Genomic DNA, 25,498 nt, shown 5'->3' on the forward strand with positions numbered 1-25,498 from the left:
GGTTTAGGGTGAGAGGGGAAAGATATAAAAGAGATCTAAGGGGCAACTTTTTCACGCAGAGGGTGGTGTGTTTATGGAATGAGCTGCCAGAGGAAGTGGTGGACGCTGGTACAAAATCCAACATTTCAAAGGCATCTGAATGGATATATGAGTAGGAAGGGTTTAGAGGGATATGGGCTGGGTGCTGGCAGGTGGGACTAGATTGGGTTGGGATATCTGATCAGCATGGACGGGTTGGACTGAAGGGTCTGTTTCCATGCTGTACATCTCGATGACTGTTTGATAAGAAAGAATGAAAATGGAATTGTAACACATAAATCATGTCTATTAATTATAGCTGAATTATGAGGAGGTCCCTAGCATGGCACACAATTAGTAACATGGACTAGTAGAATACAGTTGATAGGTGCCAAATAAGAGACTGCTAACCAAAATGGAAGTACAATACATGGAATCAGAAGCAATTTATTGATAACAATGGAATGAGACAGAAAGCAGAAAATTTCAATGCCAAGATTGATTGACTTTTATTTTGCAAGAGTACTCAGGAGAATGGTGATTAAATGGAAGTAATATGCAGATCTGCCACTGAATGGTAGAACAGGCTCAAGGGACTGAATGGCTCCTTTTTGACCCCAAAACATCTATCCTTCATATGAGGGAGAGCAAGAGAATCTTCAGCATTAAAGCTGCAGCCTGATAGCAAAAGAATCATGGGGTTGAAAGCCACAGTCAGAATTTCCAGGGGCCCATCCCTTTGTGCTTCCAATGCTGGCAGTCATACTTAAAAAGGTTATATGACTGTAAAATTGTCTAATTTGTTGGACAACTGATGATGATAATGATTAGATTTCCTACAGTGTGGAAACAGGCCCTTCGACCCAACAAGTCCACACTGACCCTCCAGAGAGTAACCCACCCAGACCCATTTCCCTCTGACTAATGGGCAATTTAGCATGGCCAATTCACCTGGCTTGCACATCTTTGGATTGTGGAAGGAAACCAGAGCATCCGGAGGCAACCCATGCGGACACAGGGAGAATGTGCAAACTCCACACAGACAGTCGCCCGAGGCTGGAATTGAACCTGGGACCGTGGTGCTATGAGGCAACAGTGCTGACCACTGAGCCACCATGCCGCCCTAATCTCCCAGCATTTGCACCAATCTCCCTCAGTTAATGTGGAGGTCTTTGCAAGTTCATTGGCAATTTGGTTACTCCTGAGTAGTTCATGATGATGCTGTTTTTGGAGTGGTTTGCTGCTGACATGAGGATCTGACAGTGCTGACAGTTTCAGTTTTAAAAGGAGGCCCTTGCCATTACGATCTCAAGAACAATTCATGATGTGCAACAAACGTCGGCCTTGCCCGCAAAGCTCACATCCCACAAATGAATAAAAATAAATTCCTTAATTCTGCCTAATTCTGTGGTACCTTGTTAAATATTTTCTTAAAATGTCTATTTACCACAAGTATTGCACTTGTTGTATGCAGTATTTATTATTTCAAAGTAATGTAAAATATTGATCAAACCTTGTAGATAGACAAAATAATTAAGATTTTTATTTTTACAAGTGAGTAATTTCACGATGTTAATGCACATGAAATGATGGAAGTGTAAATAACAGATTGCAGTATTGGTTTTGAAGAAGTAATACCCTCTCAGCTTTTTATCACATTAAGGTTTAGAGAATGACTTAGCTATTTCATTCCCAGCTTCACTTAGTGCTTGTAAACTGTCAGGTCCTGCTAATTTGACCACCTTAAGTTTCAACACTTTCTTTTGAAAAGTAATTTTCACTGACTATTTTCAAAAGAGTTCTATAAATACTCCTTTACTTTGTGGTATTTTATTTGATTTTATCATAGTTTTATGGAACATGTGGAGAGAACAGAATTGGGAGTCTCTCGCAAAGTTCATGTTCTTGGGGTGTGTCATTTTGGTTCTTATTTTCAATATCTTTTCCAGCAATACCTGGACGAGGACCTTCAAACTGACTTCCTCAGTGAGTCTACTTCTTACTTTTTCATGCTTCAAACCCATTTTTCTGGACTTCAAGCCTCTCTCAGGTTTTCCGACCTACATTCCATTTTGTTTGTCTTTTTTCCCTTCTCTTTCTTGAGTCATGGTGTAATACTGGCAGCCCTCTTATACCGTTCTGTGTAACTAACATTTCTATGGTTTCTACCTTTGCTTCATACAAAAGCCGAGGATACATTCCATACGGAGCCAGTGGCTTACCAACTTTCAGCAGTGCTACACTATTTCCTCTATTATTACCTTGCCCAGATATTCCCACTCCCCTTTTAATGTAACCTTCACATCTTTTGCTTCTTTTGTGAAGACAGATGCAAAGTAGTAATTTAGTTACATTGCTTTGGGTTCTTAAAAGCCCAACCATTTTTCAAGTTTACACTTTATATCTTCATGAAGTGTTTTAGGATTAAATTTAATACTGCCTGCTATTCTTATCTTGTAATGTCTCTTTGCCTCTCTTTTTAGCTTTTTTTTCAATTCCTTCCTTGAATTTCCATAATTTTATAGAGCAGAGTCATACAGCACGGAAACAGACCCTTCGGTCCAACTAGTCCACGCCGAACATAACCGACAACTAAACTAGTCCCACCTGCCTGGTCCTGGCCTATATCTCTCCAAACCTTTCCGATTCATGTATCTATCCAAATGTCTTTTAAACATTGTAATTGTATCTGCATTCATCACTTTCTCAAGAAGTTCATTCCATGCACAAACCAACATCTGTATAAAAAAAATTGCTTCATGTGTCTTTTATAGATCTCTCATCTCACCTTAAACATTTGCCCCAGTCTTGAAATCTCCCATCGTAGGGAAAAGACAACTACCATTCACTCTCTCTATATCTCTCATTATTTTATAAACTTCTATCAGATCGCCTGTCAACTTCCTACGCTCGAGTGAAAAAAATCCTCGCCTATCCAGCCTTCCTTTCTAACTCAAACTATTAACATCCTGGTAAATCTCTCCATATTGATAACATGCTTCTTATAACTGGGCGACCAGAACTGGACACTGGGTATTCCAGAAAAGGCCTCACAATGTCCTGTACAATCTCAACACAACTTCCCAACTCCTATACTCAAAGGACTGAACAATGTAGTCAAGCATGTCAAGCACTTTTTTAAGCACCCTGTCTATGTAGAACATGGACATAGAACTAATTTTCCTGGTTATTAACTGAGTTTTGTTCCTGACATTTGCTTTAAGTCTCCATTTATAGTTTTACATGAACCTTTATTTCCTTTTATCGCATTTTGTTAAAATCTGCCTATTTTGTGGAAAGATTCTTCATGTTTAGGGCATCTTATAATTAATCAATGCAAGAATAGGTTGTCCCTCCCTTCCCCACATCAAATTGCAAGTATGTTAAAATAACCTTGAAACTGTGGCAACTTCCGCTGACTTTTTTTACCCGGACTGTACACAGACTGGGTAAAGGTGCCTCATACAGTTCAGGGTGAAACATTTGTGCTGATGCAACAATGGCAGGTTGACCTACATCATGCACTTCCAGATTTGATGCCAGTACTAACGAAAATTTTTACTTCAGTGCACTTTGAGACAACAGCTTCAGTCCCCCGGAGATTTCCTGGTCAGACTGCAAGGGAACTACCTAAACAATTCTCCACAGGCGTGTGAAAGGCACGGAGACAGGAAGATATAATCACTCTTGTTGTATCCTGGATATGTGACTCATCTTCTTGCTAGAAAAAAAAAGTGCAGTTGTAGACAGTTTTAATTGGATCATCTATTATGGAGAATGTCATAATAGACCTACAGGTTATCCTTATGACCACGTTTTCCTATTTGCTCCAAAGGCATAAAATCAGCAAAATGCCTTGAAGTCATGAGAGGTGGTCTGTCAACGTAAGCCTGTTTTTCTTTAAAGAGCCTATTACACTGACTGAACTGCTACTTACATCAGAGAAAACATATTATTTTAAAAATATAAATTAAATACTAGGATTCCTCGAACACAGCATGTCTTCAGTCTGTTTTTTGAAATCTTTTAATCTTGCATTAAAATCAGTTTATTTTCAAAACAACGATTAATGGCATGGAAATCTTAAGGCATCCACAGAACCTAAGCAGAATTTTCCTCATCGTATTAATAGTTTGAGTGATTTGATAGGTCCATCTAGGTTACATTTGATATATGGAGGGCTGTTGTGGAATAAAGATGGTGTCCTCACCTCTGAACCAGAAGGGTTCAAGTCCCACCTGTTCCAGAGTTATAATTACAAAAGGTTTAAACAGGTAGATGAAACATTTGTACACTTGCTATGTTTGTAAACAGTTATAGGGTCCACAGGTACTGCTGACATTTAATGATGGACAAAACCCATTTTAAAGTCAAACTAGCTTGCTGAATTTCCTCCTGAGATATCAAATACAGACATTCATTCCTGTGTGGCTGAAGTTGGATCAGCTGTTTAAATTCCTTTTAGAAGGGGGCAAAATGATCAACTTCTTGGATAGGGTGAATCTTGGCTCCGGAATTTGCTTCTTGCTTTGATGTTTTTCACTTACTTTCTGATTCACTACGGTCAGAATTGTAAGCAGGTCTTCTCCTCTGGGGAGGCAAAAAGAAAATTGGAAGTGTTAGTAAGCAGACAGAAGAACCACATGTCAATATTAGGAATTCCGGCTTGCGGGGGCAGACAGGAAAGTGGTGATGAGACCACAGCCAAATCAATCATGATCTGAAGAAGACTCATATCAGACTCAAAACATAACTCTGTTTCCATCTACAGATGTTGCCAACCCTGCTGAGTTTCTCCAGCAGTCTCTGTATTGGTTTCAGTTATGATCTCATTGAGTGGTGCAGCAGTCTTGACTGGCCAAATGACCTGTATCTGTTTTGAGGTCATAAATTCTAATCTGCCATGTACTCTGGTAGGAACATAGTGAGTTTAAAAAGATCTGGCAGGATAAAAAAAGCAACAATGAGTAACTTCAGTCAGTCTCAAAACACACTATATATCTCAAATAAAACTAAGTCAATAGACTTAGAAGTGGGGCATGTGTTGCTGACTTGTACTGCGATGCAACACGTTATTGACCCAAAGGATGTTGCATTCAGATCAGCTACATATACATTTAGGATACCATTCTTTATAAATAAATAGAATTTGAAAGAACGTTTGCCCCCAATAATGTCGCATTTACCTGTGTACTAGGAAACAAGAGAAAGTTATATTTGATCTTGAAAAGGCAAACTTTAAATGAATGAAACAGAAGGCCAAGAATAGGTCATTCTGCTCCTTCAGTCCGTTCTAACATTCAATTAGACCACAGAATCACAGAATTGTTAGGACAAAGAAAGAGGCCATTTGGCCCATTGCCAAATTTCACCTGCCACATCTCCTGCCTTTTCCCCATATAACGGCACACAATTTCTATCCAAATAGTCTTTTTTAAAAATAGAATAGAATCTCTACAATGTGGAGACAGGCCCTTCAGCCCAACAAGTCCACACCCACCTTTCAAAGAATAAATCACCCAGACCCATCCTATATCCTATATTACCCCTGACTAATGCACCTGACCTACACATCCCTGAACACCATGGGCAATTTAGCATGGCTAATTCACCTAACCTGCACGTTTGGATTGTGGGAGAAAACCAGAGCACCCAGAGGAAACCCACGCAGACATGGGGAGAATGTGCAAACTCCACACAGACAGTCGCCCGAGGTTGGAACTGAACCCGGGTGCCTTGTGCTGTGAGGCAGCAGTGCTAACCACTGAGGCACCGAGCCGCCCCAAATCATCTAATCCTTTCTTGGATGCCTCAATGGAACCTGCCTTCACCACATTTCCAGGCAGCGAATTCTGTACCCTAACTACCTGCTGTGTGTAAAAGCTTTTTCTTAGATCGTTCTTGCTTCGTTTGCACTTGACTTTAAATCTATTCCCTCTAGTTCTTTTTTCTTTTAGTAACGGGAACAGCTTGTCACTAACTACCCTATCCGGCTTGCTCATGGTTTGAAAACCTCAATAAAATCATCTCTCAGCCATTTTGTCTAACTTCTCCAAGCTTGTTATTCCTGGAACCATTCTTGTAAATTGCTTCTGCACTCTCTCCAATACACTCACATCTTCCCTATAGTGAGGCAACCACAATTGTACATATCTCTTGAGGTATAACTGGGTTGGGGGAGTCCACAACTAGAGGGCATAGGTTTAAGGTGAGAGGGGAAAGATTTAAAAGGGACCTAAGGGGCAACGTTTTCATGCAAAAGGTGGTACGTGTATGGAATGAGCTGCCAGAAGAAGTGGTGGAGGGTGGTACAATTACAATATTTAAAAGACATCTGGATGGTATATGAATAGGAAGATTTTGGAGGGAAATGGGCCAAGTGCTGGCAAATGGGACTAAATTAATTTAGGATATCTGGTCGACATGGACAAGTTGGACCAAATGGTCTGTTTCCGTGCTGAACATCTCGATGATTCTAAGTGTTTTCTATATGTTGAACATCACTTCCAAGTTAGTTTAACTTTGGTGGTGGGGAAACATGTAGAAACAATTATTGGGGATAGAATTTGTAATCCATGGAAAAAGATGGGTTGATTAGGAGGAGTTAGAATGGATTTCTAAAGAGGAACTTGTGTTTAACTAAAATGCTGGAGTTTTTTGTATAAGTAACAGAAAGGGTCTGTAATTGCTGGGATTATCCTTACAAGCTTTCTTGAACAATGCCATGATTTGGAGGTGTCGGTGTTGGACTGGGGTGGGCAAAAGTTAAAAATCACACAACACCAGGTATTAGTCCAACAGGTTTATTTGGAATCACTAGCTTTCAACACGCTGCTTCCTCATCTGGTGGTTGTAGAGCAGAATCATAAGACACAGAATTTATAACAACAGGATTGCAGTGTCATGGAATGTAATATTAAACAAATTTAGCTTAAATCTTTCACCTTTTAGAATGATTATGTTAGTTTTGCTTCCTTCATATGTAATTTTTTTAAAGTTACATTCTCAAGATAGCTTTTGACAATAGGTGCCATCTCAGCTCAGATGATGCATTGAAGATGTGAAGGTAAAGTCTGTCTATGTCCCAAAGTTAGGTCAGACTGATTCTATTTCTAAAGTGGGATTTACAGAATCTTACATGTATTTATGCAGTTTTTGAGCAAAATAAAATGTAATTCTGCAAGTAAATCCCACTTTAAAAATAGAATCACGAGTGTAACATGAATCCAAGGTCCCATTTGAGGCCATTCCCATGGGTACCAAACTTGGCTATCAGTCAGTACCACAAGTGACACCACTGCACTACACACACACAGACACTCCTACAGACCCATACACTCACGCAGACCCTCTCTCATACACAAGCTCTCATATGCTCACACACACTCCCCACACTCACAGGCACACAAGCACCCTCTCACAGACTTATACCCCTTTATATTCACACACATACACATACACACACTCTCTCACAGACACTCATACCACCTCACACACATACACACCTACATGCATGCATATATAAGTTTGGGGGGGTCAATTTGTACTTGCAGAATTACATTTTATTTTGCTCAAAAACTGCATGAATCCATGTGAGATTCTGTAAATCTGTTTTGTCAATTAGAATCTGTCTGATTATTGGGGCACAGACACCCTCACACAGGTCACCTCACACCTTCAATACATTATCTGGGCCGACATGACACCAATTGTTAAAGTTCAGTTGAGAATGTAACTCGAAAAAGTTCTGCAATTCACATATGAAAGAACTGAAACCAACATGTTCATTCTAAAAGATGAGAGACCTAACAAATAATCAAGGTCTTTTTCAATGTATAATTTCAGTTACATCACACTGTAAACCTTTGCTATAAATTCTGTGTCTTACGATCTTATACTCCACAACCACCTAATGAAGGAGGAGCAGTCCGACAGCTAGTGCCTCCAAATAAACCTTTTTGACTATAATTGGTGTTGTGATTTTTAACTTTGAACAAGGCCATAATGTTTGCAATCTTCCAGTCTTCTGGCACCTCCCCAAGTCTGGGAAAGACTGAAAAATTATACCCAGTACCTCTGCAATTTCTATCCCCACTTCCTTCAAAATCCTTGGATGCATCTTATCAGGTCCCAGTGTCTTGTCATGTTTAAATGCCAGCAATCTATCCAGGTGCCAACACTCTATCCAATCTACAATGATTGGCCTGCGTCTTCAATCTGTTGGAACTGCCGTGGTTTTGTTGGCCCTTGATTAACAAAAAAAATTTCAACCAGTTTTAAATTTTCGATTGTCTCCGTAGCCTCAAACATTTTCTTTGGGAAGAAGTTCCTGATTTCCACTATTTTTAAGAGAAGGAGTGCTCTCTGAATCATGCCTGAATGGACTTCCTCTCATTTTAAGGTTTTGCCTCCTTGTTTCAGACTATCTCACAAGAGGCAATAATTTCTCTATCAGTTTCTTTAGTCATCTTAAACTCATTAGATCCCCTCTAATCATTGAACTCATTGGGATAAAAGCTTCACTGATAGAACTTATGTTATAAATTAACCCTATTAGTCCTGGTATCAAACTCATAAGGAATCTAGGATTTAGTTGGGGAGGCGTTACTGTTTCAAAGTGAGGGGTCTCCCACTTAGTATGAGATAAAGAGGAATTTCTTCTTTCAAAATGTCATTGGAGGGTCATTAGAATTCTCTACCGCAGGAAGCAGTGGAGGCTGGGTAATTGAATGGACTTAGAGCTCAGTCGGACAGTTTTCTGATTAACATTAGGGTCAAGAGTTGCAAATAGAAGCATAAGTAGGTCAGTCAGTGTCTCAAGCCTGCCCTGTCATTCAATTTGTATTTTAACTTATACGCTCCCATGTACCCCAAAACCTATGATTCCTTTGTCTTAACAAGAAGCTTTTTACCTCTGCCTTCAACATATCCATTCAGTTTCCACTACCTTCTGTCAGAGTTTCAAAGTTGCAAAACCCTTTCAAGAGACCATTTCTGGGAAGTTAATTGTGCCCTCTTTTATGAAGACGAAACCAAAGTATATGTTCAATTTTCTGCCATTTCTTTGTTTCCCCATTAAAACTACCCTGGTTCCTGGCTGTAAGGGACCTACATTTGTCTTTACTAATCTAATTCTCTTGATACATTTTGATAGCTGAATGGTCAGTTTCTAGGTTCCTTGCAATTCTAATCTCATACCCTATTTTCCCCCTCTTAATCAAACATTTTGTCATGCACACACTCCAGAAAATTCTCCTCTACAATACCGTTACTTGTTTGGTTTGACAAATTTATATGTAAATTAAAGTCACCCATGATTACAGCCGTACCCTTATTGTATGCATCTCCAATTATTAGTTAATGTATTCCCTTACATCTCCACTACTGTTTGGAGACCCATAGGCAACTCCCAACAAAAGTTTCTGGTGCCTGGGTGTTTTTATCTCCACAGACACTGATTCCATATCATGATTTTCTGAGCCAATCTCCTTCCCCACTATTGCACTGATTTCCTCCTGTATTAACAATGTATACCCAAGTCCTTTCATTTTTGTCTGTCCATCCTAAATGGGCGGCACGGTGGCACAGTGGTTAGCACTGCTGCCTCGCAGCGCCAGAGACCCGGGTTCAATTCCCGTCTCAGGCGACTGACTGTGTGGAGTTTGCACGTTCTCCCCGTGTCTGCGTGGGTTTCCTCCGGGTGCTCCGGTTTCCTCCCACAGTCCAAAGATGTGCATGTCAGGTGAATTGGCCATGCTAAATTGCCCGTAGTGTTAGGTAAGGGGTAAATGTAGGGGCATGGGTGGGTTACGCTTCGGCGGGTCGGTGTGGACTTGTTGGGCCGAAGGGCCTGTTTCCACACTGTAACGTAATCTAATCTAATCTAATCTAATCTAAATAATGGATACCATTGTTTGTTCAGTCTATATTCTTGGTCACCTTGCAACAATCTCTCTGTAACTATAATTCACAGCTGTTTATATTTATTTGAGCTGCCAATTCATCTCCCTTATTGTGAATGCTCTGTGCATTAAGGCACAAAACCTTTAGACTTATCCATCTGACCTTGTTATTCATCTCAGCTTTATTTTGCAATATTGCCCCATTTGTTTTTCTGCATTCCATGTTTGCTATAACCTTTTTGTTTCCGTCCTTCTTTGCTCTTTTTTGTGTCCCTGCTTAAATTCCCATCTCCCCGCTATTAAAACCTTACTGATGGCACTGGCAAACATCCCACCAAAGACATTGGTCTCAGTCCTGCTCATATCCTGCTTGTACTCATCTCATCTTCCCCAGAACTGGTCCCAATGTCCCAGGAATCTGAATCTCTCCTTCCTACAGTATTTCTCCAGCCACATTGGGTATATCCTATTTCTAATGATAACATGGTGCTGGTAGCAATTCTGGGATTATTGCCTGTAAGGTCTTACCTTTCAATTTATGTTCTAGATCGCTATTCTCTGCTTGCAGGATCTCATCCTTTTTTTATAACCGATGTTGTTGGTTATATATTATAAATACAACTGATCACCTTCACCCTTTAAAATGTCCTACAGCTGCAGAGATATTTCTGACCCTGGCACCATGGAGGCAACCTGGAGTCTCTTTTGCAGCCGCAGAAACGTTTGTTGCTGAGTATTGAATCCCCAATCACCATAGCCTTGCCATTCTTCTTCCTCCCTTCTGTGCACCAGAACCAACCATTGTTCCATGGATCTATCTTCCACTCCTATCCTCTGCGAAGTAATCTCCTGCCACAAAATCCAAAATGGTGTACCAGATAAGAGTGGGCCACAGGCGACTCCTACTTCCTTATTGGTCATCTCTTTTAAGATCCCAGGTTGAAGTCCATCTGGCCTGGAATTTTGTCAGCCCACAGTTCCAGTTTTGCTGGATATAATAATAGTTTACTTAGTACCCCTTCCCTCGTGATTGTTCCTCTCTCTTTCCACTTCCTGATCTAAAGCTGTTACAGGAATTATTTTTATAACCTCTATTGTGAATTCTGAAGCAAATTATTTCTTCATGTCATTTGCCATTTCCTTATTATATACTATGAGCTTTCCATTCTCACTCTGTCATAATTTTGTAAATTTCTTTCAGGTCGCCCCCTCATCCTTCAACATTCAAGTGAAAACACACCATATTTTGTCCAATCTCACCCTCCAAACCAGGCAAACTGGTAAACTGTTTCTGTACCATCTTCAAAGCTTCCACATCCTTCTGGGAATGTGCCGATCAAAACCGTACACAATATTCCAAATATGGCATAACTAAAGTTTTGCAGCTGGAGCTGTAACATGACTGATAACTTTTGTACTCTGTGCCCCAACTCAGGAAGGCAAGCATGCAATGTGCCTTCTTGACCATCTTAATCTCTTTTGTTGCCACTTACAAGGAACTGTGGCTGTATGCCTAAATCCCTCTGTTCATTGATGTTACAAAGGGTTCAGTAATTTACTGTATATTTTCCTCCTGCAGTAAATGTTCCAAAATACATCATCTTGTATTTGTCCGGATTAAACTCCATCTGCCATTTCTCCACCATAGTCTGTAGTCTATCTATATTCTCTGGTAATCCTCACTAACTGCAGCTCCCCCAATCTTTACGTCATCTAAAAACTTACTATTCAGGCCACCCACATTCTCTTCCAAATCATTTATATATATTATAAACAACAGGGGTCCCAACATTGAATCCTGCAGAACAACACTATCACAGATCTGTAGTCAGAAATACATCCTTTCAGTGCTTATCTTTATCTTCTATGACACACCAGTTCTGCATCCACCTTAACAGCTCACTGTAGAACCCATGTGAACCCAGGTCTTTTGTCTCAGCCTGCCATGAGGGAACATTTTAAATGCCTTGCTAAAGTCCATAGAACATCTTCCACCTTGCCCTCATCAATTATATTTGTCACTTCCTCAAGAAACTCAAGCACACAACCTGCACAAACCATGCTAATAAATCAATATTTTTCCAAATGTGAAGGTATCCTATCCGTAAGAACCTTCTCCAATAATTACCCTACCACTGACATAAGGCTTACCAACCTGTGATTTCCCAGATCACCTCTGTTGCTGTTCTAAAATAAAGGAACAATGCAGACAATTTTCCAGTCCTCTGGGACTTCTCCTGTGACAAAAGAGGATACAAAGAATTCGTACAAGATCCCAGCAATTTCCTCACCTGCCTCCCTCAGCATTCTGTATAGATCCCATTGTGTCCTGGGGACTTGTCAACCTTCGTGCTTTTCCTTATATCTCCCATTTTTTATATTGACATGCCCTAGAATATCAACACATGCCTCTTAAGGCTCACCATCCACCATATTATTCTCCGTTGTGAATATTGATGTATTCATTAAGGGGCTCATCCCACTGAGCTAAATTAAGTATCCGCCCTGCTGGACACTTTCCCAATTAAAGGAAAATTTGGAAAATTAACAACACATCTTTTAAGATCCTCGGATGAAGTCCATCTGAACACAGAGACTTGTCATCCCACAATTCCAATTCTGCTTAATACCATAAGACTTTGCTTCGTACCTCTTCCTAGTGATTATTCTTCTTTCCTTCTACTTCCTAATTTATAGCTATTACTAGAAATATATTTATCTTCTCTTTTGTGAAGACTGAAGCAAATTGTTTGTACATATGATCTGCCATTTCCTTATTATATACCATTAGCTCTCTATTCTCTGTCTGTAGAGGACCAACAATCACTTTATTTGTATAAAACAAAGAACTGTGGGTGCTGGAAATCTGAAACAAGAAAGTGCTGGAGAAACTCAGCAGGTCTGGCAGCATCTGTGGAGAAATAAACAAATTTAAAACCTGTGCAGAGGCTACAAAACTCATTCAGGAGCATAGCAAATACTCATTGCTAGCTTGAATTGAGCGCGGTCTCAGGACAACCCGAGACAGGCAATAAATGACAATCTTGACAACATGCTTGAAACTTCGAGAACGAAGAAAACATTAGAATGCAGCAAAAGGTCGAAGGTCTATAAGAGTGATCATAGGAAATTAGGCAGGAGATTAACATGCAGGACTTCAATGGTAGTGATTTTTTGACTACATCTATGGTCACATGTTAGTGACAGTAGGAATAAGAGGATTTTGCAGGTGAATGTGTGACTTGAGAGCTCGTGCACAGGGCAGGCATTCGGATTTTTGGATCATTGGGACCTCTTGTGGGGTGACCTGTACAAGAGGGATGGGTTGCATCTGAACTGGAGAGGGTCCAATATCCTGGCAGGGAGATTTGCTAGAACCACCCTGGATGGTTTAAACTAGTCTGGCAGTGGAGTGGGATCCAAAACAGGAGGGAGATGAAAGAGAAGTTTGAGGACAGTACAGAGGTTAATGGGAGCAAGTTAGACAGGATGGTGAAGAAGGCTATTGGCATGCTTGCTTTCGTCGGTCAGAGCATGTGTATTGGAGTTGGGACATCTTATTGTAGTTAAACAAGACATTATTGTGACTGCATTTGGAGTGCTACATACATTTTGGTTGTCCTACCATAGAAAAATATTATTAAACTCGATACCTGGACTTGAAGGTTTGAGTTCTCCAGAGAGGCTGGGACTTTTTTCGCTGGAGGGTAGGAAACTGAGGGGTAACCTTAGAGAGGTCTATAAAATCATGGAGGCATAGATAAGGTAGATTGCTTTTCCCCATGGAGGGGAGTCTAAACCTAGAGGGCATTGGTTTAAGGGGAGAGGGGAGCGATACCAAAGGGCTCAGCTGGGGAGTTTTTTCACACAGAGGGTGGTGAGTGTCTGGAACAGGCTGCCAGAGGTAGTGGTGGAAGCGAGTACAATTTCATCATTTAAGAAACATTTAGACAGGTACATGGATGGGATAATTATGGAGCAAAATGGACCAAATGGAGGCAAATTTGACTAGTTTAATTGTGAAAACTGGTCAGCATGGACCGAAGGAGCTGTTTCCATGCTGTAGACCTCTATGACAAAAAGACCATATCGAGAAATTCAAAGTACAAAACAGCGGTTTTTTTAAAAACAAAACATTTCAGGGAATGTGGGCATCAATGGCAAGGTCAGCATTTGCTTCCCATCCTTAAGTAATTGCTCTTGAGCTGAGTGACTTGCTCAGCCGTTTCACAGGGTAGGCAATCTGCCATGGGATCTGGAGTTCACATGTGGTCCACAGCTGGTAGAGATGGCAGCTTTGCTTCCCTCAATGGTATTAGTGAATCAGATGGGCCTTTACAACAATCAACAATAATTGACATCGTCACCATTATTGACATTTCTATGACCTGGATTAAAATTTCACCAACAGCCACATCCCAAATGGCATGACCACTATGTCACCATCTTGCCAAAGAGGACAATCAGAAAAAGTGTTCAATGCCATCTTGCATATTTCTTCCAATACTGTAATCCTAAAAGAATACATTTTGATTAAAACATACTGGCAGTATAGAACTGTTTGTTAGCTTTCGGAAAGAATGCTGAATTGTGGACGCTGCAGTCAGAGCCAATCAAGCTTTGCTCTGATGCTCCATTGGAACATCTGCTGAAGCTCTCCATCACGGCATGCGCATCAGTACGGTAACTCATTTAGAGTTCTGGGGCCACTGGTGTCTATGAAACTGTAGGCCAATAACTTCAACAAAAGGAAGAAAATAAAACCATTTACTTACCGGGGGCATAATTCTTCCAAGCAGTTACACAGTTCTTGAATGAACCAGGAGCCTTTATGCGTCCTGTAGGAAACACAATCAGCAACAGTAGACATTCCAATCAGGAAATCTCTGTCCTCTGGGATGGAATATGTCATTGCATCAGTTTCAAGCTCAGAGCTGCTGCTTGTGAAATAGTTCATCACTTGGCATGCTCTTTGTGAATCTTGGCCTTGACATGCTTGTATAAAGAAGACCTTGGGTTTCTCCAGCAGTGAGCAACACTGAGACCCTGAAAACATGGACCTGATCTTTTTGATAGGAAGAAGCTCTCCATCAGTTCCCACAACTGCGTCTTTTTCACCATGTGAGAGGATGCAACACACAAAACAATCATTATGATCAAACGTTTGATACGTGAGCAGTACTTCTTCCATACGTTTCACTGTTAAGTTGTCTTCTCTGACTATGTTAAATCCCAACATTTTAAACACTTGAGTTAGCTTTTCTGCAAAGAAATTAAAAATACATTTATTACCTTTTAATAATATAGATAACGGAACAAAGAACCATATAACCATATAAAATAGACAGCAGTGTTGATGGAAGCATATAATTCCAAAGCCATTTTCATAAATTAAGTCAATGGATAAAACTGCAGCAAATAGATTTCAAAGTAGATAAATCTAAGGTCATCCATCTTGGGCCCAGTGGAACACATAAAGACTTTCTGATTCACATAAGTCATCAAAATATCATGACTAGATGAAGAATATAATCAAACATTCTAATCTTTCCAGCAAGAGGCTGAGAATATGAAGAAGAAATGTTAAGCTGCAATTATACAAAGTTTGATCACACCTTCAGGCGGATATACTGGCCTTGGAGGGAATGCAACTCCCACCTACTAGAATGTTATCTGGATTGCAAGCACTCGATTATGAGGAAAAATTCAGGGGTGTATGGCCAAGAAGATATCAAGCTATTAAGGGGAACAGAGTAGATGGAAACTAATTCCAGTTAGGGACAGCATGAAAAAATGCATGATCCAGAGTACATGTTGTGCCCTTGCCAGCCTCTGTGCTTTGTCCAAATGTTGTTAAACAAAGAGGACTGCTGATTTACCAACTGATAATCAGCAGATGTCCTTTCCCATTTTTAACCTGAAGCAATGAGACTTCATGGGGTCCATAGACAATGTTGAGGACTCCCAGGACAACTTCCTCCTGACTGTATACCAGTGTGCCACACCTCTGCTTGATTTACCTTGCCAGTGGGACAGATGGTGATGGTGGTGTCTGCGATATTGTCTGTAAGGTATGATTCTGTGAGTATGACTATGTCAGGATGAGATGAGAATCACAGTCCGTAACATTAAGGCAACATTCGAGCAAGTATGGCATCAAGGAGCCTTAGCAAAACAGGAATCAAATAAAAAATGGGTATCAGGTTCAAACTCTCTGTTGATTAGAATCATACATAGAACACAGAAAGATTCTTGTCATTGTTGGAGGTCAGTCATCTCGGTTTCAGGACATCTCTGCAGGAGATCCTCAGGATAGTGTCCGAGGCCCAGCCATCTTCAGCTGCTTCATCAATGACCTTTCCTCGATTATAAGGTCAGAAGTGGGGAAGCTTGCCAGTGATTGCACAATGTTTACCACCATTTGGGACCCCTCACTGACAACATCCTGGGGGTTACCACTGGCCAGAAATTCATCTGGACTCACCACATAAACACAGTGGCTATAAAAGCAGGTCAGAGGTTAAGAATACTATGTCGAGAGTTTGGTGCTGGAAAAGGACAGTAGGTCAGGCAGCATCTAAGGAGCANNNNCAGATCAAGAGGGCGGTGCTGAGTTGGAGGCATGGGACGAGGATAAGGTGGGGGGAGGGGGAATGAGGAAACTGGTGAAATCCATATTGAGCTCATATGGTAGCAGGGGCCCAAGGCCTAAGATGAGGCATTCTTCCTCCAGGCATCAGGTGGTTAGGGTTTAGCAGTGGAGGAGGCCCAGGACCTGCATGCCTTTGGTGGAGTGGGACGGGGAGTTAAAGTGTTTGGCCATGGGGCATTGGGGTTGGTTGATGTGGGAATGTTAGAGATGTTCTCTGAAACGATCCGCAAGTTGACGTCCTATCTCCCCAAAGTAGAGGAGACCACATTAGGTGCAATGGATACAGTGGATGACGTGTGGAAGTACAGGTAAATCTCTGTCAGATGTGGAAGGATCGTTTGGGGCCTTGGACGAAGGTTAGGGGGGAGGTGTGGGCGCAGGTTTTGGACTTCCTGTGGTAGAACGGTGAGGTGCCGCGAGTGGGGTGTGGGCTGGTGTGGATCTGATAAGGGAGTTGCAGAGGGAATGGTCTCTCTGAAATGCACATAGGGGTGGGGAGGGAAATATATCTGTAGGGGTGGGATCTGTTTGTAGGTTACGGAAGTGGCAGAGGATGATGTGATGTATCCGGAGGTTTGTGGGGTGGAAGGTGAGGACCAAGGGGGTTGTGTCCTTGTTGCAATTGAAGGGGTGGGGTTCAAGGGAGGAGGTACAGGAAGTTGAGGAGATGAACTGGAGGGCATCGCTGACCATGTGGAAGGGGAAATTGCAGTCTTTGAAGAAGGAGTCCATCTGGGATGTTCTATGGTGGAACTGGTTATCCTGGGAGCAGATATGGCAGAGGTGGAGGAACTGGGAATAAGGGATGGCATTTTTACAGGAGGCAGGGTGGGAGGAGATGTCGTCTAGCTAGCTGTGGGAGTCCGTGGTCTAGTAGATGTCTGTGGTTAGTCGGTCACCAGAGATGGAGTTGGAGAGGTCCAGAAAGGGGAGAAAGATGTCCGATATGGACCAGGTGAATTTGAGGTTGGGATGGAAGGTGTTGGTGAATTTGATGAACTGTTCAACCTCCTCATGGGAGCACTAGGTAGCACCAATACAGTCATCGATGTGGCAGAGGAAAAGATGGGGAATGGTGCCTGTGTAGCTGTGAAAGATGGACTGTTCCATGTACCCAATGAAGAGGCAGACTTACCCTGCGCTGGGAGCAGATGCAGAGGAATTGGGAATAAGGGATGGCATTTTTACATGAGGCAGGGTGGGAGGAGATGTGGTCCAGGTAGCTGTGGGAGTTGGTGAGTTTGTAGTAGATGTCCATGAGACACCTAGGAATACTATGGTGAGTAATTCACCTTCTGACGCCCCAAAGGTTGTCAATCATTTACAAGGCGCAAGTCAGGAGTGTGATGCAATACTAACTAGTTGCCTGGATGGGTGTAGCTCCCATAACACTTATGAAGCTTGACACCATCCAGGAGAAAGTAGTGCACTTGATTAGCACCACATCCATAAGCATCCACACCTTCCAACACCAATGCTCAGTAGCAGCAGTGTGTACGATTTACAAGGTGCATTGCAGAAAACACCAAAGATCCTTAGACAATACCTTCCAAATCCATGACAACTTCTATCTAGAAGGATAAGGGCTGCAGATACTTGGGAATATCACCACCTACGGGTTGCCCTCCAAGCCAGTCACCAATCTGACTTGGAAATAAATATATCATTTTTTTTCACTGTTACTGAATCAAAATCCTGGAATTTTCTTCCTAATGGCATTGTGGGTCAACGAACAGCACATGGACTGCAGTGGTTCAACATGACAGCTCAGCAACAACTTCTCAAGGGCAACCTGGATGCAGGCAAGAAATACTGCCCAGCCAGCGATGCCCACAAATGAATAAAAAACACATCTTTCCAATTGCCTCCAAATGCATATAAGTTAGAACTATTGAACTTTACCTGCATCACAATCTGTCCCCTTTCTTTCGTTCAAGTTTGTTCCAGGAAACAATTTGTTGTTCAGTATTAAGCAGATTCCAAGTGGCTCACTATTCATTTTGTACACTTCAATGCACTGCTGAAACATTTAACACAACATGAAATACATCAAAAGGTGACCAATTTTGTAAACATTGTTATGAACCAGACCAAACTGCCTCAAAATATGTTAAGAAGATAGCCTAGACCCTGACAACTTCTTACTTAGTAAAGGGAAGTGTAAGGCACTTCTGGATGTGTTCCGGATGCAATTCGATTAGTCAAACTACCAGGCTTGAGGCAAAACACACTTTATTCTTACACTATGACTAAAATTTGTAAAGAAAGAAAGGATTGGAATAACAAGTCTATTAGAAACCGTAACAGAATAATAGTGTTTAACTATGACACAGCAACTGTTCCACTATGGCAAAGACAAATTCAGTAAAACAGATGGTCTCACATGTAATTCTCCAATTCAGGAGGAAAGGACATCAAGAGAAAACTGTGTGTGTGAGTGAGAGAGTGTGAGAGAGAGAGGGGGAGGGAGGGAGGGAGAATTCAAGTGTTTTGCTGTAGTAGGGAGAAATGTAAAGCAGCTTGCAAACCCAAACGGCTACTGGAAGTTAAACTAAAATCCTGGTTCTGTGGGAACTTGACCCCACCCGCTCATGCTTCTTTTGCCTGTTTTAAAACAAACCAAAGCCAGTTCCATTGCTGGGCTCAGAGCAGACAGCTCAGTTACAATTTACAACACTTGCCTTCAAAAGAAACATGACAGAACAAATCTTTCCTAAAGGCACATCTCATTACAACATGATGTTTCAGAAATGAGTAATTCAGCATGTTGGAATGTAACTTTTCTCTGTTTGAAACTGGGCTCATATACAAATCCAGATTGTTGGGATGACTATTTCTGTTCTCTGCTATCCAAAAGAATTCCACGTCATTAACTTTGACTCATCCAGTGCTAATACCAGCAAACCACCAGTTAGTGCAAGAAATGAAAATACTGCAATCTTGTCATCATGCTTTCTGAGACTGGGCTCAAACAACATTACTATTTGTGCAATGTGTAGCAGTAGTTAAGGTGCACACGACAATGAGATAATAACCAGATGAAGTGGACCCTTACAAAGACTCCCAAGACAGGTACAGAACTGGCCATATACAGAGTAAAGTTCTCTTTTTGGTTGATCTAATATTGTCTTATCAATTAACTGCTAAAATTTCCAACTACCTGTCAAAATATAGGGGAAAGAACATTGAGAATTGTTTGAGCACAAAACCTGAAGAATTTTCATTCCCAACTTCCCAGTATAAAAGTGCTGCTCAGTTTCTTTAATAACATTCTTGGCACTCCATTGGCAACATTGAGTCATACAAAAAAAACATTCCAAATTTAATCCCTAGGCACTGTTAAATTGCATCTTTCACAAGTTGAGGCAAGACAGGTTGAAAAGGCAGTTTAAAATATGGGATTTTAAGGTTTGAGAATAGTGAAATTGAACATGAAAAAGAATGTTATGGTAAATCTTTAATCACAGATTAAGTCTCAGTTTGTGTTCAATTCAAGGACACCACATGTTGGAAGAATGTATAATCTTGGAAAATTGGGCAACCCTTAATTTGAAAAATCAATGTCTCCTGGCTCTGGACAAGAGGAATTATCCACCACAAGAGGAATTTTTTTTTTTACGTCTACCTTGTCAAGACCATTCAGGATCTTATAAAATTCAATCAAGTCACCTTCACTCTTCTACATTCCAGCCTGTCCAAGTTATCCTCATTATACAATCCACTCTATCCAGGTATCAATCTTGTAAACCTTCTTCAAACCACCTTCAATGTATTTACATCCTTCCTTAAATAAGGAACCCAAATCTGCACACACTATTTGAGATATGGTTTCATCAATGTCCTATACAATTGAACTATAACATACTTACTTTTATGTTCAATTCCTCTCATAATAAGAATAACATCCCATTAATCTCTTTGACTATGTGCTGTATCTATATACAATCTCTTTTGTGACTTATGGTCCGAAATCCCTCTGCACCTTAGAACTCTTCGGTCATTCTCTGTTTAATTACTGCTCCTCCATTCTTCCTGCCAAAGTGAGCCAATTTCACTTACACACATTATTCTCCATCTGTCAGAATTTTTCCCACTTACTCAATCTTTGATTTGATTTGCTTTATTACTGTAACGTATACCGAGGTACAGTGAAAGGTGTGGTCTTACATGTTTTACAAGCAGATCGTACTATTTAAGTGCACCTAGGTAATAATTAATCAAATTCTTCTGCAAACTTCTTATATGTTATATTCTTTCCTACCTATCCTGGGATCATTGCAAATCTAGATACCATGCCTTTGCTCCCTTCATCTAAGTTATTAATATAAATTGAAAAAACATGGAGGCCTCAGCACAAATCTTTGGAGAATTCCACTTGTCATGTTCTGCAAATCATACAAAGACGTGTTTATGCAAAGTTTCTATTTTCCGTCAGCCATTCAACCTTCTATCCATGCTTATATTGCTCTTACGCTATGAGGTTTGTTGTTCATGATAACCTTTGATGTGGCACCTTTTCAAGTGCCTTCTGGCAATTTCAAGTACAGCATATTTACAGATTCCCCTTTATGCTAATCCTTCAGAGGGCTTTAACAATTTAGTTAAACGTAATTTTCTTTTGACAAAACCATGTTGATTGTTCCTACCTTCCTTGAGTTTTCTCGAAGTGTCCAGCTATAACCTCTTTAATAATCAATTCTAACACCTTCCCCACAATAGGCATCATGCTAACTGGTCCATAGTTTTCTGTGTTCTGCCTCAGTACATTTGCTACCTTTCAGTCTAATGAAACCTTTCTGAAATCAAGGGAATTTGGGAAAATTAGCATACTTAATAGCATTAGATTTTACTTAATAGCAACCTCTTTTAAGACTCTAGGCTGCAGTCCATATGAACCTAGAAGCTCGTCAGCCTACAGCAGTTTACTTATGACTCATCCTGATTGTAACTTCATCCACTTTTTCTCTCCTTCCACTTCTGTTATAGCCATCCCAGTAATACCTATAACGGAATGGTGGCTTGGTGGCTCAGTGGTTAGTACTGCTGCCTCACAGTGCCAGGAACCTGGGTTCGATTCCCACCTTGGGCGACTGTCTATGTGGAGTTTGCACATTCTCCCCGTGTCTGCGTGGGTTTCCTCCAGGTGCTCAGGTTTCCTCCCACAATCCAAAGATGTGCTGGCCAGGTGAATTGACCATGCTAAATTGCCCATAGTGCTACGTGTATTAGTCAGGGGTAAATGTAGGGAAACGGTTCTGGGTGGATTACTCTTTGGATGATCGGTGTGGACTTGTTGGGCCGAAGGCCGAAGGGCCTGTTTCCATACTATAGGGAATCTAATCTTAAACAAAATCTATCTGACAAGTTCAAAGAAGATAATGAGTAATGTGTGCTGCCTGATATGCGGTCTACTTTCTTAGAAAAGGGAGAAGCACCTTTTAAAGAAATCAGAATATTGATTATCACGTTGTTCACTGACCTGGCTGTTGGTCTGACTTGTGTCTGACTGTGAACTTGTCTGTGTCGAGATGTGTTGAGGAAGGGAGGATGTTGCAATCACTGAGGAGGTTCTCGAGGTTTCTGCTGAATGGGTCAGAGAGACAACAGAATATTATTATGCTGCTGCAGGATTTGATTTTTTACACATACCAAACTTATACAGTTTTCCAAAGGAATGGGGAGTAGTTTAACGACTTTCGGAAACGTGCTCTGTATTTTTATGTTTTTCATTTGTGGCCAGCACTTCTTGCCCAGCTCTAAATGCCCTTGAATAAGTGGTGGTGAGTTGCCTTCTTGAACCGCAGCAGTCCTCATGCTGTGGGCGATCCACAATGCCACTAGAGAGGGAATTCCAGGATTTTGACCCAGCGACAATGAAGGAATAGCAATGTATTTCTAAGTCAGGATGGTGAGTGATTTGATGGAGAACTTCAAGGTGGTGGTGTTCCCCTATATCTGCTGCCCTTGTCCTTCAAGGTGGAAGTGCTTATGGGTTTGGAAGGTGCTGTCTGAGGATCTTTAGTGAATTTGTGTTGTCCTTCACTTCTGCACGTTACAAGAGAGCTTAAGTAAATTTGCAAGTCTGTTTCGCATGCAGAAGATTGAAGTAAGATTTTTGGTCATGCCCAGAGCAAATTTATGTAAGCAGTTAATACATTGACTTAAAATATTAAATGATCATTTTAGCTTTCTCTCTGCCATTGGACACCCTGAAAACATGACAGTGACTGTCCATAAAGGAGAGCATGCCTTGAAAATCTCCCTTGTTACTAGTTATTTGGGTGCTGAGTAGTTGAAATTACTTCATTAAAACCACATTTATTAGCTATTAATTAAATAATATTACCTTTAAAAAAGTGCTTGAAGCTAAACTTCTGGCAATGTTTTTGCTTGGTAGCAACACCTTTTCCATTTCAGACACCCAGTGTCTCTATCAAATACGTCCATGATAGGAAAAGCAAACGATTAGATACAGAGTAAAACTGCCTTTGCGCTGTCCCTATCAAACATTCCCAGGACAGCTGCAGTATGGGGTTAGATAAAAAGTAAAGGTCCGTCTACACTGTCCCCATTTCACATTCTCAGGGCAGATACGGCACAGGATTAGATACAGAATAGAGACCCCAATTGCACTGTCCCCCATCAAACCACACCTAGGACAGGTAGAGCATTGTTCAAATACAAAGTAAAGCAATCTCCATGTTGCCTCATCATCAAGCACTCCCAAGGCAAATACAGTAAGGTTAAACTCTCTTTCTATTGTCCCATCAAACATTTCCAGGGCAAGTACAACATTAAATAAGAATAATAAGACATAGCCTTTGGCGATGATCTTTGCGTCCTCGCGTCCACTGGAATAATACCAGATGATTGGAGGGTAGTAAATGTTATTCTCTTGTTCAATAAAAGGTGTAGGGATAAACCTAGGAATTACAGACCAGTCAATTTTATGTTGGTGGTGGGCAAATTATTGGAGAGGATTCTGAAAGACAGGATTTATGATTACTTGGAAAAGCATAATTTGACCACCGCCAAACCACAACAACCCGACGGTCGGAGGAGGAGCGTCTTATCTTCCGACTGGGAACCCTCCAACCGCAGGGGATGAACTTGGACTTCACCAGTTTCTTCATCCCCCCTACCCCCACCTTGTCTCAGCCGGATCCCTCCAGCCCGGCACCGCCTTCCTGACCTGCAGTCTTCTTCTTGACCTCTCCGCCTCCATCCTACTCCGACCTATCACCCTCACCTTGACCTCTTTCCACCTATCACATTTCCAACTCCCCTCCTCCAAGTCCCTCCTCCCTACCTTTTATCTTCTCCTGCTGAACACTCTCTGCTCATTCCTGAAGAAGGGCCTGTGCCCGAAACGTCGAATCTCCTGTTCCCTGGATGCTGCCTAACCTGCTGTGCTGTTCCAGCAATAAAGTTTCAACTTTGATCTCCAGCATCTGCAGACCTCACTTTCTCCTCCTTAGAGATAGTCAGCATGGCGTTGTGAGGGGAAGGTCAAGGCCTCACAAACCTTATACAGTTCTTTGAGGATATGACAAAACACATTGTTGAAGGTAGAGTAGTGGATGTGGTGTATATGGATTGTAGCAAGGCGTTTGATGGGTTCCTCATGGTGGGCTCATTCAGAAAGTAGTTGAAACTTTATTGCTGGAACAGCACAGCAGGTCAGGCAGCATCCAGGGAACAGGAGATTCGACGTTTCGGGCACAGGCCCTTCTTCAGGAATGAAGAAGGGCCTGTGCCCGAAACGTCGAATCTCCTGTTCCCTGGATGCTGCCTGACCTGCTGTGCTGTTCCAGCAATAAAGTTTCAACTTTGATCCAGCATCTGCAGACCTCACTTTCTCCTCATTCAGAAAGTAAGAAGACATAAGATACAGGAAAATTTGGCTGTCTGGATACAGAATTGGCTGGCACATGGTAGTAAATGGAAAGTACTCAGTCAGGTGCTCGGTGACCAGTGGTGTTCCACAGTGATCTGTTCCTAGCACTCTGCTCTTTGTGATTTTATGAATGACTTGGATGAAGAAGTGTAAAGGTGGGATAATAAGTTTGCTGATGACACGGAGATTGGTGGAGTTGTGAATCGTGTGGAGGACTGTTGTAGTTTGCAACGGGACATTGACAGGATGCAGATAAGTGGCAGATGGCGTTCTACCTGGAAAAGTTGGCAGTGATTCACTTTGGAAGGTTGAATTTGAATGCAGATTACAGGGTTAAAGGCAGGATTCTTGGTAGTGTAGATGAACAGAGGGATCTTGGGGTGCTTGTCCATAGATCCTTCAAAGTAGCCACCCAAGTTGATAGGGTTGTTAAGAAGGTGTATGGTGTGTTGGCTTTCATAAGCACAGGGATTGTGTTTAAGAGCTGCAGCTCTATACAGCTCTGATTACACCACACTCGGAATATTATGTTTAGTTATAGTCGCCTTATTATAAGAAAGATGTGGAAGCTATACCGAGGAGATTTACCAGGATGCTGCCTGGACTGAAGGGCATGTCTTTTGAAGAAAGATTGAGGGAACTAGGGCTTTTCTTATCGGAGCAAAGAAGGATGAGAGGTGACTTGATAGAGGTGTACAAGATGATAAGAGGCATAGATAGAGTGGATAGCTAGAGGCTTTTTCCCAGAGCGGAAATTTTTATCATGAGGAGGTATAGAACATAGAACATAGAACAATACAGCACAGAACAGGCCCTTCGGCCCACGATGTTGTGCCGAACTTCTAACCTAGATTAAGTACCCATCCATGTACCTATCCAAATGCCGCTTAAAGGTCGCCAATGATTCCGACTCTACCACTCCCACGGGCAGCGCATTCCATGCCTTAACCACCCTCTGTGTGAAAACGTTGCCCCTTAGATCTTTTTTATATCTTTCCCCTCTCACCCTAAACCTATGCTCTCTAGTTC

At 41.4% G+C, this 25,498-nt stretch overlaps 1 protein-coding gene and 1 long non-coding RNA gene across 4 annotated transcripts in view; one reads left to right on the top strand and one right to left on the bottom strand.

Moving 5' to 3' along the window:
• The window catches only part of LOC122551464, a 105,124-nt gene that overhangs the window by 52,653 nt on the left and 26,973 nt on the right, over window positions 1-25,498 (top strand). The window lies entirely within an intron of this gene.
• The window catches only part of LOC122551461 (caspase-8-like), a 73,802-nt gene continuing 51,397 nt past the window's right edge, over window positions 3,094-25,498 (bottom strand). The window contains exons 8-11 of one of the 3 annotated variants that reach the window (XM_043693399.1): window positions 22,052-22,152; window positions 18,475-18,592; window positions 14,696-15,182; window positions 3,094-4,608 (exon numbers count right to left, since the gene is read on the bottom strand). In XM_043693399.1, coding sequence (XP_043549334.1) covers window positions 4,461-4,608; window positions 14,696-15,182; window positions 18,475-18,592; window positions 22,052-22,152 — 854 coding nt within the window. In that variant the 3' untranslated portion in view covers window positions 3,094-4,460. Of the gene's footprint in view, window positions 4,609-14,695; window positions 15,183-18,474; window positions 18,593-22,051; window positions 22,156-25,498 lie in introns of all 3 variants that reach the window. The other 2 variants (XM_043693398.1, XM_043693396.1) reach the window with 2 other exon arrangements.

This window comes from Chiloscyllium plagiosum, chromosome 7, assembly GCF_004010195.1.
Source record: "Chiloscyllium plagiosum isolate BGI_BamShark_2017 chromosome 7, ASM401019v2, whole genome shotgun sequence".
Taxonomy (NCBI): Eukaryota; Metazoa; Chordata; class Chondrichthyes; order Orectolobiformes; family Hemiscylliidae; genus Chiloscyllium; species Chiloscyllium plagiosum.